The 14,631-nt window shown below is 26.4% G+C and overlaps 5 protein-coding genes across 5 annotated transcripts; 2 read left to right on the forward strand and 3 right to left on the reverse strand.

Annotated features, from left to right (window-relative positions):
* Nucleotides 1-3,763: 3,763 nt before the first annotated feature.
* Nucleotides 3,764-4,355, reverse strand: OCT59_023908 (uncharacterized protein; the record flags this gene model as incomplete). The annotated part of the gene is made up of 2 exons (XM_066135049.1): nt 3,764-4,176; nt 4,226-4,355. The coding sequence occupies 2 exons, from the start codon at nt 4,353-4,355 to the stop codon at nt 3,764-3,766; spliced, it is 543 nt and encodes a 180-aa protein (XP_065991115.1).
* A 1,109-nt stretch (nt 4,356-5,464) lies between these two features.
* Nucleotides 5,465-6,304, forward strand: OCT59_023909 (uncharacterized protein; the record flags this gene model as incomplete). Its single annotated transcript, XM_066135050.1, has 4 exons — nt 5,465-5,500; nt 5,577-5,695; nt 5,869-5,947; nt 6,296-6,304. The coding sequence occupies 4 exons, from the start codon at nt 5,465-5,467 to the stop codon at nt 6,302-6,304; spliced, it is 243 nt and encodes an 80-aa protein (XP_065991116.1).
* A 1,065-nt stretch (nt 6,305-7,369) lies between these two features.
* OCT59_023910 (uncharacterized protein) lies at nt 7,370-8,161 on the reverse strand (the record flags this gene model as incomplete). The annotated part of the gene is made up of 4 exons (XM_066135051.1): nt 7,370-7,374; nt 7,502-7,597; nt 7,668-8,003; nt 8,134-8,161. The coding sequence occupies 4 exons, from the start codon at nt 8,159-8,161 to the stop codon at nt 7,370-7,372; spliced, it is 465 nt and encodes a 154-aa protein (XP_065991117.1).
* Nucleotides 8,162-8,358: 197 nt separating this feature from the next.
* Nucleotides 8,359-9,054, reverse strand: OCT59_023911 (uncharacterized protein; the record flags this gene model as incomplete). The annotated part of the gene is made up of 5 exons (XM_066135053.1): nt 8,359-8,390; nt 8,463-8,525; nt 8,602-8,713; nt 8,805-8,956; nt 9,045-9,054. The coding sequence occupies 5 exons, from the start codon at nt 9,052-9,054 to the stop codon at nt 8,359-8,361; spliced, it is 369 nt and encodes a 122-aa protein (XP_065991118.1).
* A 985-nt stretch (nt 9,055-10,039) lies between these two features.
* Nucleotides 10,040-11,650, forward strand: OCT59_023912 (uncharacterized protein; the record flags this gene model as incomplete). The annotated part of the gene is made up of 1 exon (XM_066135054.1): nt 10,040-11,650. The coding sequence occupies one exon, from the start codon at nt 10,040-10,042 to the stop codon at nt 11,648-11,650; it is 1,611 nt and encodes a 536-aa protein (XP_065991119.1).
* Between the last annotated feature and the right edge of the window lie 2,981 nt (nt 11,651-14,631).

Genomic DNA, 14,631 nt, shown 5'->3' on the forward strand with positions numbered 1-14,631 from the left:
TTTATTATATTATTATTGTTATTATAGGTATTATAGGCGTAGTGGGTATAAGCAATAAAATTTTTGATGTAACCGTCAAAGAAAAAAATATTCTATTTATGGACTTGTAATGAATGAAACAAGTGAAACGTTTTACTGAATACCGAGTGATCAGCCGACCATTAACATCATAGTAAATACATAGCTAATGATTTTCACGACTGCGCCGTGAAAATCATGATATTTGTGTGACATGTGAATTGTGAAATAACTCTCTGAGACTAACGTCCAGTGATGGGAAAAAGTGGACTAAAAAGTGGGAAAACAATAAATAAACTATAAAAACACATGAGCATGAAATATTGAAATATAATCAGAAAAATTATAGGCATGAATATATCATCAAAAAAATCACTGGATAAAATAATTAAGCATTTATTTGGTTAAACAGAATTATCGGAAAAACCGAAGTGATTATTTTGGTAAATTAAGAAATTTCATAAATTTATTTTGTTGTATTTTTTTTTTTTAATTAATATTGTGATAAATTTTTACATAGAGATTTATATTTTTTGAATAATTATAATTAAAATTAAAAATCACTGAATTTAATTCTTTTTTACTTTATTTATTTGTTTATGCGGGCTATGTTTAATTTTTTTATAAATTATTCATAATTTTTTAATAAAATCCTTACGTGCTCGATTCTATAGTCTATACTATGCATTTTGAATATCACATGATCGGCAATCATTTTTTGTGCATCATGGGCATCAATTTCAATAAATTAAATGAAAAAATGAAAAAAAATATTTTTATTTAATAGAATTTTTTCAAAAATAATTAATTTTTAATTAAAAAAAATGATGTACACGAAAATTAAATGAAAATAATATGAAAATTGTTGAAATTAATTATAGTATACTACTTTAACGAATAAATTTTAATAATATTTTGCGTCGTCAAAGAACATGTTGCAATTACTGTATTAATATTTTGGTTTCAAAATATAGAATTATTCACTAATAAAAGTTTTACATTCATAACATAAGTTATTTACTACCAGATTATCATAAGATTTGCCCAAATGTTACAGAAACCTTCAAAGACAAAGTAACTTTTAAGAAAAGAAATGTAAAATTTGATTGAGCTAAAAGATATCCTTAATAATTTATAATTACCTAATTTGCTATTTGTTATTTAAGAATTACTGTAATAAAATCATTTATAAAAGAAATAAATAAAAAATGGTGGAAAACTGGAAATTGATCAATTCATCATAATACAGTATTATTAACAAATAATATGATTTAACAAACTAGTGTTATTTGAATAATTTAATGAAGTACAAAAAAAATCATTACCATAATTAGTATATTATTAGAGGATTGATAGGCGAAGTTTGCTATATTTAATTTGATTACGCTTAGATAACGCTATTTACTTTATTGCCTTTATTAAATAAAAAGTTATTATAATATACAATACATAAAACTTTGTATTTTACTAAAAAAACCGACTGCTCCAATTTAAATATTAACTATCGTTGATAGTCATTAGCTGTTTTCCAAGTTTTATTATGGTCAGAAAAAGATTTGGAGCAGTTTGATTACCGGCCCCAGTAAATTTATTTTAATGATATATTATTAATGGAATAATTACAAACGTAATTAATTCCACTTCAACATTGGGTCAATAAAGTATATATCTAAATACAAAATTTGATAAAAACTTGATTAAATTTTGATCTCCTTTATTATAGTATTAAAATTACTCTATTTACTCGCTATCACTTCTTCCCTTTCTCCCTGACCGTTTATAATACGTTTATTATAGACCCTTCTGTTAACCCTATTGCTAAAAACCTCGTTTAATTTGTTAAATTCTTCAACTTTATTATTCCTGTTTAACGTCAAACCCGTTAGACCATCCGTCGCTTCGTAAACTTGTTCCTCTTCCGACAGAATGTCAACACTTTTGTTTGACGTCTTATGCGACGTCCTCAGAAAAGTTCGTTTTTTGAAATTACCGTTACTATTTATTAATTTGTCTTGTCATTTGACTTGAAATCCTGTACCTAAATCATCTTCCATCACAGATTTATATATGGTAATGATTTTACCATCTGTTTCTTCGTTATTATTCTTCAGTTTCTTAAATGCTTGCCAGCAAAACTTCGAACTTATTTCACGTGCCGTCAAACCAAACATTCTAAAAAAATATTCCTGATCATTTTTACTAATTATAATGTTAGAGCCTCCTCGCGTAAATAATTGTTCGTAGGCTTTAGTAAACTAATTTTTGCTTTGATCGTTTTATATTTATGGCTATGTTTGACTTTAAATTGTAATGTTCATAAATTTTTTTTCAAAACCAATAAAATGTGATCTCACGTGATTTTTCCATTTGTGTATCCTAATTTTTCCGATTTTTACACCTCCAGCGTGAAGAATCGGTAACTCGTGTCATACTCCCTCTTCTATGCTAGATCTTTCATTTTTCCCGAAATTATTCTAACTACTTCTTTTTCTAATTTAATTCGTTCTTTTACCGTATACCGTTACATCAACTTCTAATTCTCTAACACGATTTTCCAAATTTGTAATTATTTCCTTATATTTATCCATTTCCTCATTTTTGCTCAGTATTATTCGTTCCTTGTTGATTACCTCATTTTCCAAATTATGAACATTCTCTTCCAGCTCACGTGATATAGAGTCGTTACTGAGCTGAAAATTTTGTTTGAGAAAGTTCGTAAAATTTTTCTTGAAGACTTCGCCACTCCATTTTAATATAAAGGTTCCAACTTAATATGCGTCTAAAGGACGTTCAACTCCTGGCGAGAAAATTTCTGGCGGTATATTCTTTCACAGTCTGCTTTTCGTATATGTTTCTTAAAACTTTACTTCTAACCCCCTAAAACCCCTATAAACTCGTTCAAGAATTTGTAATTATTTCTTTCTGCATTGAAACTATGTTTTGTGACATTTTTGTATATAGTTTTGATTGATATTTCTTCCGTAAAATTTTTGTTTCAGAAGATCAGCAGAAAGAGTGTTTGAGTATTATTTTATGATAAATTAAAGTGCACAATAATTAAAGTAATTTAAGGTAAATGTCTTATATAATAAAGGGTTTCGAAGAAAATAAGTTAATAAGATAAGCCTAGAAGATTTTCTAATAAAATTATGATAATGTATATATATATATAATTTATTTATCAACTCAATCTTTTCATAGATTCAAAAAGTAAATTTATTTATTATGCCCATTTAATTATCCGAATTTTCTTTCAGTCTTTCATTTTATTTGTTTGATTTTGTTACATTGAAACCATTATTTGGATTCAATACAATAGTTGTATTTATATTAAAGCTAATATGTATGTGACACTAGACGATGTAATTAATACCTTGTAGGACAAATTAAGCCAAATTATTCTATCTCATTCAAGGTCTCCTTCCATGCCTCAGCATGTGCTAAAACAATTTCAAAGCGAAAAAGAAGAAAAATAAAGTATAAGAATACAACAAGACAAACTATCACCATATATTGAAAAACAAATCGTCTCACACAGTTCCTCATAAGTGGTAATAGAGCTACTCTTGATCTTACTCTTTGTGATACTTTTGTGATTGTCATTGAATTTTATATTAGGCTTTTCAGTGAAATTATCTATAATTGTTTGAATTTCTTTATTAGTAAACTTTGTTATTTCATTCGCACTGTATGAGTTAATATATTGATTTTATCAATCCTACCCTTTTAAATAGTTTGTAGAGCTTTACAGCCCTTTTTTACGCAAACTATCTCTTGAAGTGATGATCCTGTATCTTAACATCTCGACGAAGTTCCCCATTGTCTTCCAAATTACTTTAGTAAGGGCGATGTGATAGTCAGCTTTTGTGCAATAAATCCTTTCCGTGAGGAAATGCCAGTCCGTGGCTAAAATATATGGCATCCACCCATCAGAGTTAGCAAAATTTTTATGAACATAAAAAAAGCGAAGTAAAATCTCACCTGTAGTAACGATCTCATAGAGGTAGTCGAACTCATCATTGAAAGCTTCAGATGCCTTCCTTTTTCTCACGTTCGTTTGGTAGGAGCTTTCGAGTTGCATAAGTTCCATGAAACCCGCCACAAAATCCTTTTGTTTTCCCTCTGTTACGGATATCAGCTCCTCATTAACAACAAAGTCTATTAATTTTTGATTACGTAATCAACTACACCAACAACTTCTCCTTACTTTTTGACATATTTGTTTGTGATAAATTTTCTCTTCCTCCGTTTATTATCCTTTCATTAATTATTTCTCCTGGTTGTTCTGATTCTTTTGTCATTATCATAATATGATTTCTGAATCTCTGCTCAGACATCTTGAGGAGCGCAAGATCATCATCCTCTTTTCATTTTCTAAAATTTCTCATTAAGCCCTAAGTCTTGTTCCTGGAAAAGACAAAGTTCAGCCGTATTACATTTTTAGCTTACCTGAGTGGCTCGTTTCCAATTGCTGTAATGGAGGATGCAGTTTCAGACATAGTATTACATTTTTTTTTATAGCTTCAGTGCGAAAATTATTAATCACAAATATTACATCAGAAATTCATAAATCTTCGGAAGTTAATAAAATTTCAACTTTGCTATATAAATTTAATTTCTTCATTTTGTATCCTTGTGTCTATAATTTATAACGAAAAAATTAGAAAAATCATTAAATAAATTAAATAAATTAAATAAATAAATATTTATTGATATTAACTTAAATTGTTACTTACACGAAAGGAAAATGCGAAGGGTAATTGCTTTTACTTGAAATTAAAAAAAAAAGTGAAAAAAAGCTGATTACGACGGGATTGAAGTACACAAAATCACAAAGTATTGATAAATTCATAATGCTTGTTTATTGATATTCGAGTTTTTTTCATTTTAGCAGTTCGATTTGATATTGGGTATTCGTGGAAGGGAAATTGAATTACCAAAATACTGTGTTCTATTATCATTTAGTATGTGTAAATAACATTTCAACATTAAGGAATTGATACCCTAACCCTTAGGTCTAAGAATTTTTTTAAAGCTAATCGTACGTAAGACTTTTAACAGCCTTGATAACTCGAGAGATCACAAAAATCATTCATATTGAGTGAAATATTTTGGACTATGACAACCCACTAATGCAAAGTATTTAATAAAGCAAGTACTTAACTAATATTGACCAACGTGATCAACATTTGTGTAATGCGCGTAATGATTAATTGATTATAACGCGTAAACAATTTTACATCATATAATATGACTCATATGACTCACAGTATATATTTTAATGATTTTCCCATGAGAAATAAAATCACTTTTTCTTTTCTCTCCGTCTCCAAATTTTTTTTTCCTTTTGATATTATTTCTCAAACTTATATTTAATATACAAGATTTTTATTCTTATTCATTTTTGTAAAAAAAGCCTTGGAAGACTATTACTTAACAACAAACAATGAAGATAAATATTCTTGGACTTTTTATTATTTTGGTAAGTGAAAATGACTAAGCTGGGATGTATAAGGGAGTTGTGCACCTAGAGTGCTTTGGTTATCCTCCTCTTCTAGAAGTCTGGTTACCTTAATGAGAAAAATAATGGAAAAATAATAATATCTCAAGCTATGTCGCAGACTTCTGTATGTGGGGCCCTTCCCTTTGGTGGTGGGTCTCATGTCTTATTATCAACGTGACAGTACCTCTGCGCGAGTTTGATCACTCACGATATATCGTTAATGTCAGTTGATAGTAGGCATGGGGGCTTGAATCTGTCTTTTCTACAAAGCTTACTTAGAGTACTCGAGTCTTCTAACATATTTTTACCATATGTTATATTTTTTAGATTCCATGATTTACATAAAGTTTTAACCTTCAAACCTTGGAAATTTATATTTGGTCAACGGAAATTAGCAGTGATAATTTATTGATTTTTACTAATTTGGTAAGTGGAAATGACTAAGCTGGGATGTATAAGGGAGTTGTGCGCCTAGAGTGCTTTGGTTATCCTCCTCTTCTAGAAGTCTGGTTACCTTAATGAGAAAAATAATGGAAAAATAATAATATCTCAAGCTATGTCGCAGACTTCTGTATGTGGGGCCCTTCCCTTTGGTGGTGGGTCTCATGTCTTATTATCAATGTGACAGTACCTCTGCACGAGTTTGATCACTCACGATATATCGTTAATGTCAGTTGATAGTAGGCATGGGGGCTTGAATCTGTCTTTTCTACAAAGCTTACTTAGAGTACTCGAGTCTTCTAACACATTTTTACCATATGTTATATTTTTTAGATTCCATGATTTACATAAAGTTTTAACCTTCAAACCTTGGAAATTTATATTTGGTCAACGGAAATTAGCAGTGATAATTTATTGATTTTTACTAATTTGGTAAGTGGAAATGACTAAGCTGGGATGTATAAGGGAGTTGTGCGCCTAGAGTGCTTTGGTTATCCTCCTCTTCTAGAAGTCTGGTTACCTTAATGAGAAAAATAATGGAAAAATAATAATATCTCAAGCTATGTCGCAGACTTCTGTATGTGGGGCCCTTCCCTTTGGTGGTGGGTCTCATGTCTTATTATCAACGTGACAGTACCTCTGCACGAGTTTGATCACTCACGATATATCGTTAATGTCAGTTGATAGTAGGCATGGGGGCTTGAATCTGTCTTTTCTACAAAGCTTACTTAGAGTACTCGAGTCTTCTAACATATTTTTTTACCATTTAATCTATTTTTTAGATTACTTAGGCAATAAAAAACCTAACAAGAAAGTTTTAGAAATCTTTCTAAATTTGAGGAATAGTTTTTTATAAAAAAATGAATTTTACTATTGAAATAATGTGAGAGTTTTTTTTACAATTTGTACTTTATTTGTAATTATTAACATATTAATAAATAATTCAAATATTATTTTAATATTCATGCAAATTATTATTTATTTTCGTTTTGAAAGATTGCAATTTACAACTGAACGTATGTTTAATTTGTTTATGCTCATGATTTTATAATAATAAATATTAAATGTATTAATATGGAGAAATATTAATATAGCAGAAGCCGTAACAATTTACTGTATGTAGAGTAGCTTAAAAGAAAACAGATTTACAGAACTTGGAAGTAAAGTTTTATATTGTTTTCTAAATATTCAAGCAACTTTTATGATCTTCAACTGCGGCGATGATACAGTGGATTTAGCAACACGTGAACTATTAGAAAAATATCAATTAGTACCAGTTTTTTTGATTTTCAGCAGTAGCTAAAACTTCAACGGATCCGAAAGATAAAGTAAATAAAATTATTATGTCCTCCATGTCTTCAATATCTTCATTCTTTGGTAATTCAATCTCCCAATTGCGAAGTAAACTCACTCTGGGATCATTACAAAATTATGCATCAGTATTTCTTGTAACGTACATATTAAACTCAATTTTTTGTTGCGTTATTGAACAAGGTTCAAATGCTTTAATAACTCTTTAATTTACTGGAACTTGTTCACCTCGTTTTGTGAGTGCGTCGAAAATTATAGATAAATCATTTGGAAATTTCTCCGATGCTGGATCATCTGATTGGGATGCTCGTGCAATATCGGTTCCTATAATTAAATGCTTTAGATTTTCATAAAATACGATATGCATCTAAATAGATTAAAAAATTTGTTATACCGTATGTTCTTATTAAGACACAATTCACGACCTTTTCTTCTTGAAGTCCAAACTGAACTCCAATGGCAATAATAGGATGTATTGGTACGCCAAATTCTTGTCTAATTCTAGCTTGTAAGTATCTAGATTTATTAAATACACCAGTTAACATCAGAGCCGAACATTTTTTATTCCTCTTTTCTAGTTGTCCTCTTATCAATCGAATAATTCTTCTTATAACTGGATCAAACATCGCTTTGATATCTTCGAATTCGATTTCTATCAACCAATCGGCTTCTTCTAACCGATTTTTCTCTTCTCCAGCAGTAACATACTGTTTTATTAATTTATGATCATCTAAATCAATATCATAAGATTGAAAAGATTTTAACACGTCTACAAAATTCTTGTATTATATATTGCAATAGACTATTTTAAGATTTCACCTAGAAATTTTTACAAATTCTTGATCTATTGTCACATGTACCGATCAAAATAACCAGAACTTCAGTCATTTTCTATAAAAAATGTCTCTTTTTTAAGTTGGATATCATAAACTTCTTCATCACCTTTTATAATATTTCTTTTGTGTAATTTTTGTGTTGTTGTTTCTTTAGAATATAATTTAATTAATACCTATGAAACTTGGTCCATAGTATCTCCCGTACATTCTGTTACTTCGCTCATCTTATTGCCAGCCGTGTTGTTAAATCTACCGTGTCACCGCAACAATCATAAACGAAGCTATTGTGATTGCCAAAATAATTTATTCAATGGAGAATTATTATTTAACAAAATGAGATGTTTTTATCATACCTCCTGTACTTAAATTATATTGTCCCTTCATAGAATTCAAACAATATATTGCGACAGCTTCAGCTATTTTTCAAAAAAAAAAAAAAGATTTTGATTAATTTCCGAATTATTAAATAAACCATATATATGAATTACATACGTTCTGTCGCAAATTTTAAGTTTCTACTAAACTTGTCTTTAGTCAGTTCTGCAGTAAAAGCATGATATTCACGCATAGTTGAGATTGCATCATCATCAAATTCTGCCGGTACCTTTGGTAAACAATTAGTAGAAAAAAGCAATATTAATTAAAATGAATTTCGAATTTTTTATGAATAAAACATATGTATATATATGTAATACCGTAAATATAGTTAAAACTTGTCTGTAAAATCCCAAATTTTGCCACTTACTAACGCAACTAATTTTAACCATTTCGGCCAATTTTCCTAAATAATCTGTGATAACTTTCTTATATTCCAATCCTTCCGATAAAAAAGGTTTATCACTTAATTCTTTTATTAAATGTAATTTAAATAATCAGAATACTTTTTTTGTTTTTCCGCTAAGGCAGGAAATCCCCAAGATTTTACGACTTTATACTTTTCGTCATATTTAATAACGGTCGGAGTTTTATAATGCTTCAAGTCCTTCCCAGTTTTTTTGTACAATTATCTCATTTGGATTAGACTTATGCGCATAAGCATAACCCCTCTTTTAATTGTTTTAATTGAAAATTTTGATTAATTAGAACCATCCAAATTTTACAAATTTAATCATTAAATATTGGAAAGCTTCACAGAATAAGTTGTTCCAAAGTCTGGATGTATTATATAAGGTTAATAAATGTTAATTGAGAGATTATTTTATCTAATAAAAATTGAATTTATTATGATAAACATACCGATGGATACTACAACTCGAATATCATTATCAAGCCGTGACATCTTTTTTTTCTTTTAACAGGAAAAAACTGAGACAGTATAAAGTATAAACAGATGCAGATCAGATTAAAATATTCAAACTATACTATTTAAAAAATAATCATTGCTATTTAAAGAGTAATCAAATTCTTTGTTTACACATGACCTTGATAAAGCAATTTGGGTTAATTCCGGTTTCTAATCCCGTTTTATGTGATAAATAAGATTTTCTGGTAAAAAAAAATGTCGGGTTGCTCAGATTTCCGTGTTGTGGTCGGTCTAGGTAAAATAGAGATTTTCTTTTAAGAATTATCAAATTTAATATTTAATTATTGATTTTTTTTTAAATAGACTTTGGGACCACTTTTTCGGTATGTTATTTTGAAATTTATTTCATTTGCATTTACATCAGAATTGGTTTGTATAAATATTTATTCATATTTTTTTTAAAAAAAAAATAATAAAACATACTTCGCGAATTTTTTCTTTAATTTTTTTTTTCGAAGTGGCACTAACTCGTGATTGGTGGCTAAGCCACAACAGATGCCAAGTGATCGACAAAACTCGAACTATAATTAACAACGTTAGTGACGTCATTCCGAAAATTAATATAAATCAGGCTTAATAATAAAATATGATTACACAAATACCTTTTTTTTTCTTTCTTCGTTTACAATGTCATGTTCAAAAATATTTTCAGGAGATTTACCAGAATTAACATATGAAGTTATGAAATATTTCCAAAATGATTTTTTAACTTTATATTCATGCATTTTAGTTAACAGATTATGGTGTCGTTTAGCGATTCCATTATTATGGGAAAATCCATTTTCAATTCCTACAAAAAATTACAAATTTATTGAAATTTATTTACAAAATTTAAAGGATAATGATTTTAAAACAAAGTCAAAGATATATAAAATTGATGATAATTTATTTTATTTAAATACACTTTTTAATTATCCTAATTTTATAAAATATATAAATTTATTGAAGGTTATTAAATCTGTTGGAAAGTGGTTTGAAGATTCTGTCAGAACTTTAAAATCTGGAAATAGATATTTTTTACAAAATCCAGATAAACTTTCAACATTTAATTTTAAAAGATTAATTTATATATCATTATTTAAAATATTTATTGAAAATGAAGTAAATTTAAATATTCTTAACATTGATATCTTCCCTATTTCCAGTTATGTAACCTACTATTATGATATTTTTGTATTAATTTTACAAAATTCAAATTTCATCCACAATATTAAAAATTTGAACCTTTATATTGGTAGTGAGCCATCTAGTGTCTTAATCTACAACAATAATAGTGAAAATGCATTAATTAAAAGTCAAATATTACAAGTAATTAATTTACATCAAAATCTTAAAAAAATTATATTGGATAATGATAGTTTCCCTTATTATCAATCATTATTTTTATCAAAAGAATATAATTGTTCAAATACTTTAAATACGATAATACTATATCAAGTCAATTTTAATAGTATAATTAATTTAGATAAAATATTTGAACAATTAAATGTTTTAGAATCTGTTCATATTTCTTATTGTTTTCCTTTAAATAGTAACTTTATTCAACAAATTATTAATTTAACCAAACCGTTTAAACTAAAGTCTTTATTTATAGAAGGAAGATTACAAATCAATTTATTAGAATTATTACTACAAAAATCTGGTGATTATTTGGAAAATTTCGCTGTATCTGGATTTAGTCATTATGATTCATCATCAAAACGACAATTAATAGGATTAATTACTAAATATTGTAATAATATCAAATTTCTTGCTTTATATGGATTTGAAACCCAGATTACTCATCTAATTGAAAGTATTAACCGTAATCTTAATTATCTTTCAATCCTCATCAATGAAATTTATCGAGATCATAATGTTGGTTATAATTCAACTTTTCTACAAAATTTAGGACAAATTCTTCCTTCTAAACTAGAATACTTGAGTTTATCTCTTTTTATTAAAAAAAGTGATTTTAAAATATTCTTAGAAAATACTCAAAATACTTTTATTAATAGATTGGTAATAGTGCAACAAAGTGAAGATGATATTTTACATTATATAAAGGAATTTATTATGAAAGAAAAAAGAGTCAAGTATTTGGCTATTAGGAATCTTAGAAATATACTAGATTTGTCAACTTTAAAAGATGAAGTGAATGAATTCATGTTATATAATATTATAGTTCTAAATTTTTTTAAATTATATTTACATGTTAGGAATTATGAATTTGTAAAGAATATTGATTATTATTCATAAAGATGAATATTATCTACAATATTTGTAATATTTATAAATTACTACAAATAAATAATATTTTATTGAGAAATACTTTTTTATTCATGACAATTTTATAAATTTATAAAAATTGAAATCCACTTTTAAGAAATGATCCTAGAGCTGTATCAGTCCGGTCCAGTCCAGTCCCAAGAAGGCTTCTTAAATTTTTTTAAAATAAAAACTAATGGTAGATCAGTCTCAAAATTGGTCTGCAGTATAAATCATATTTAACGCTATATTTGAAAAAGAATTGAATAATCATGGATCAATTAACAAATTATAAATATAAAAATTACTTAAAATGATACATTTTTAAATCAACAAATACCATCTATAATTGAATTAAAGAAAGATATATGAGAAATGCAGCTAAAGTAATTAAAGCGACTAAAAAGGATATGTAAAAAATGGTTTTGCTTATTAGAATCTAATTGCTATGACCATTGATTTAACTAATTTGTAACACAAAAAAATAATTTAAACTTTTTTTTACAGATAAAATAATGTGGTATAAAAAATTTTTCTATAATTACTGCTGATACTAATTATATTATTTAATTTCATTATTTTTTTTTATTTTTCTGTTGTACTTGTAAAAAAAAAAATAATTATTATAGATTAAAAAAATTTTTTATCACTATGAAGTCAAGTAAACAAATAATTCTTTGTTCTTATTTATTAGCAAAAAAATTCTACCGATCATTTTTACGCTCTCCAAGCTAAACAAATTTGGCTAGATAAATAAAAGAAAAATAATTTTTTAAAAATATTAGTAATCAACAAATAATAAAAAAAGAAAAAAATTGCGAACTAACTTGTAATATGTCAATCATTATTTAGATTCATAATTTACGTATTTGAATTTGCCGATTCAAATCGATTCATCGTAAGAATTTTCATGTAAATATCCAAAATCAATTTAAACAATATTTTATTTTATTTTTTTTTATTAAAAAAAAAACTAAAGCAAAATCATTAGTACAACCTGTTAATAATGAAATTAATACTTTAAATGGTGTGACTAAAATAAAATAAAATAAAATATTGTTCTCCGTAATATCATAAGTCCATAACTGATATAGCTGATCAATTGTTTACGTAATAACATAAATAATATAGATTATAATTGAAAATCTTTAAGCTAGCTGAGCTAAGTTAAGACGTGGTTTCACAAATATCTGAATCCATAGGATTGGATCAAATTATAAAAGAAGTCATTATTTTCATTTTTTATATTATCACATGAACAATAAAAATTTACACGTCACTGACTATTAATTATTAATTAGTATAAAGTGATTAACCAGTTAATGTAACTTTGCAAATTAATTAACTGGTTAATAGTAGGTATAAATATATTGATTGGATGTGTCCTTTCATTGTTCTGATTCACATGAGAATCAATACGACAATAAAAAAAGCATCGTTAAAATGAAAATAATTTATTACTTTTTATATCATTACAACAATTAAAAAGTATTTTTACCAAATAGAACAACGTTAATTGATATTATGTTATAAATTAAAATTATTCACAAAAAAAATGGTTATTTATAAAAACTACATATATTAAAATAATTCTTTGAACGTGAAAATATTCAAAATAATAGATCTTCAGAATCCAGCTGGAATAATCTTGAAATTGTAACACTTGAAAGAAGTGATTTTATAACTGTTCCTGAAGAAATTAGAGAATATGAATGACTTGAAAGAGTAGCCAATAACCCCTTTCCAATATAACGTCTATTGCACCTATTAAATATTAGTAATATACATATTATTAAATTTACCCAAATAGTTATAAATTAAAAAAAAAAATAAATGAGTAAAATTTAATTTGACGTTTAGACTAGCATTTATAAATAGTTTTGAATTGTGTAATATGTTTACTGCTTGCGCCTAATCTATTCCATGTTAGCGTAAGTTTTTTTTTGCTCTTTGATTTTTGGATTATTAAGGTTAATATTAGTAAGTTCAAGAAACCCGTTATTTTTTAGGTTGATGACTTAGGACTTTGAATTTTTTTGTAAGTTTTATTAGTTTCGTCATTGATTCTTTAACCTCTTTAGATTACAATATTGGATTTTGATTTTACAGTTACTATTCTTAAACGGTTGGTTTGTTTATATGAATTTATAGATGATCACTGTGTAGGTTCTTTTCAGCTTAGAAATACTTATTATGTAATAGATAAGGGGTATGAAGAATATATAGTTCAGATTAATATAGAATATAGATATATTAATATACATTTTATTTACATTTAATATTCAATTTATTGGCTAAATAATGAAGTCAATCTACTAGTGGAAAAGTGAATGAAATTTTTGAAAGTGAAGATTCACAAGCTAGTGTAAAAGTAAATGAAATGATATTAAGTAAAGATTTGAATGATTGTATATTCAATTTGAAGTCATTAGGTATGAAATATAGTATATAAAAAGAATTAATTTTACAAATTATTCGTATGAAATTAATTTTATTTATTTAATTGTTTAGACATTAAAACAGATAAAAAATAACTAATTATTTGTGTTTTTATAAGAATTTATAGTTTTTTTTAAGTGATATTTGATGTCATGCTTCAACAGAAATTGTTGTTTAGATTTATTTAAACACTAAGACTAGAGTAGTAAAATATTTTACAAGATTCTTAGTTTGTAATTTAAATAATTCCTTTTTTTACATTTTATCCAATTAAATATATGTATTCAATATTTTCTTTTTTAGAATTATTTAAACACTAAAGCTAGAGTAGTAAATACTTTACAAATTTCTTAGTTTGTAATTTAAATAATTCCTTTTTTTTATAGGTTATCCAAGTATTAAATATTATATTCTCTTTTATTTTACTTAGAATTATTTAAACACTAAGACTAGACTCTAGAGTAGTAAATATTTTACTTAGAATTATTTAAACACTAAGACTAGACTCTAGAGTAGTAAATGTTTTACAAGTT

This window comes from Rhizophagus irregularis, chromosome 4 (assembly GCF_026210795.1).
Source record: "Rhizophagus irregularis chromosome 4, complete sequence".
NCBI classification, from domain to species: Eukaryota; Fungi; Glomeromycota; class Glomeromycetes; order Glomerales; family Glomeraceae; genus Rhizophagus; species Rhizophagus irregularis.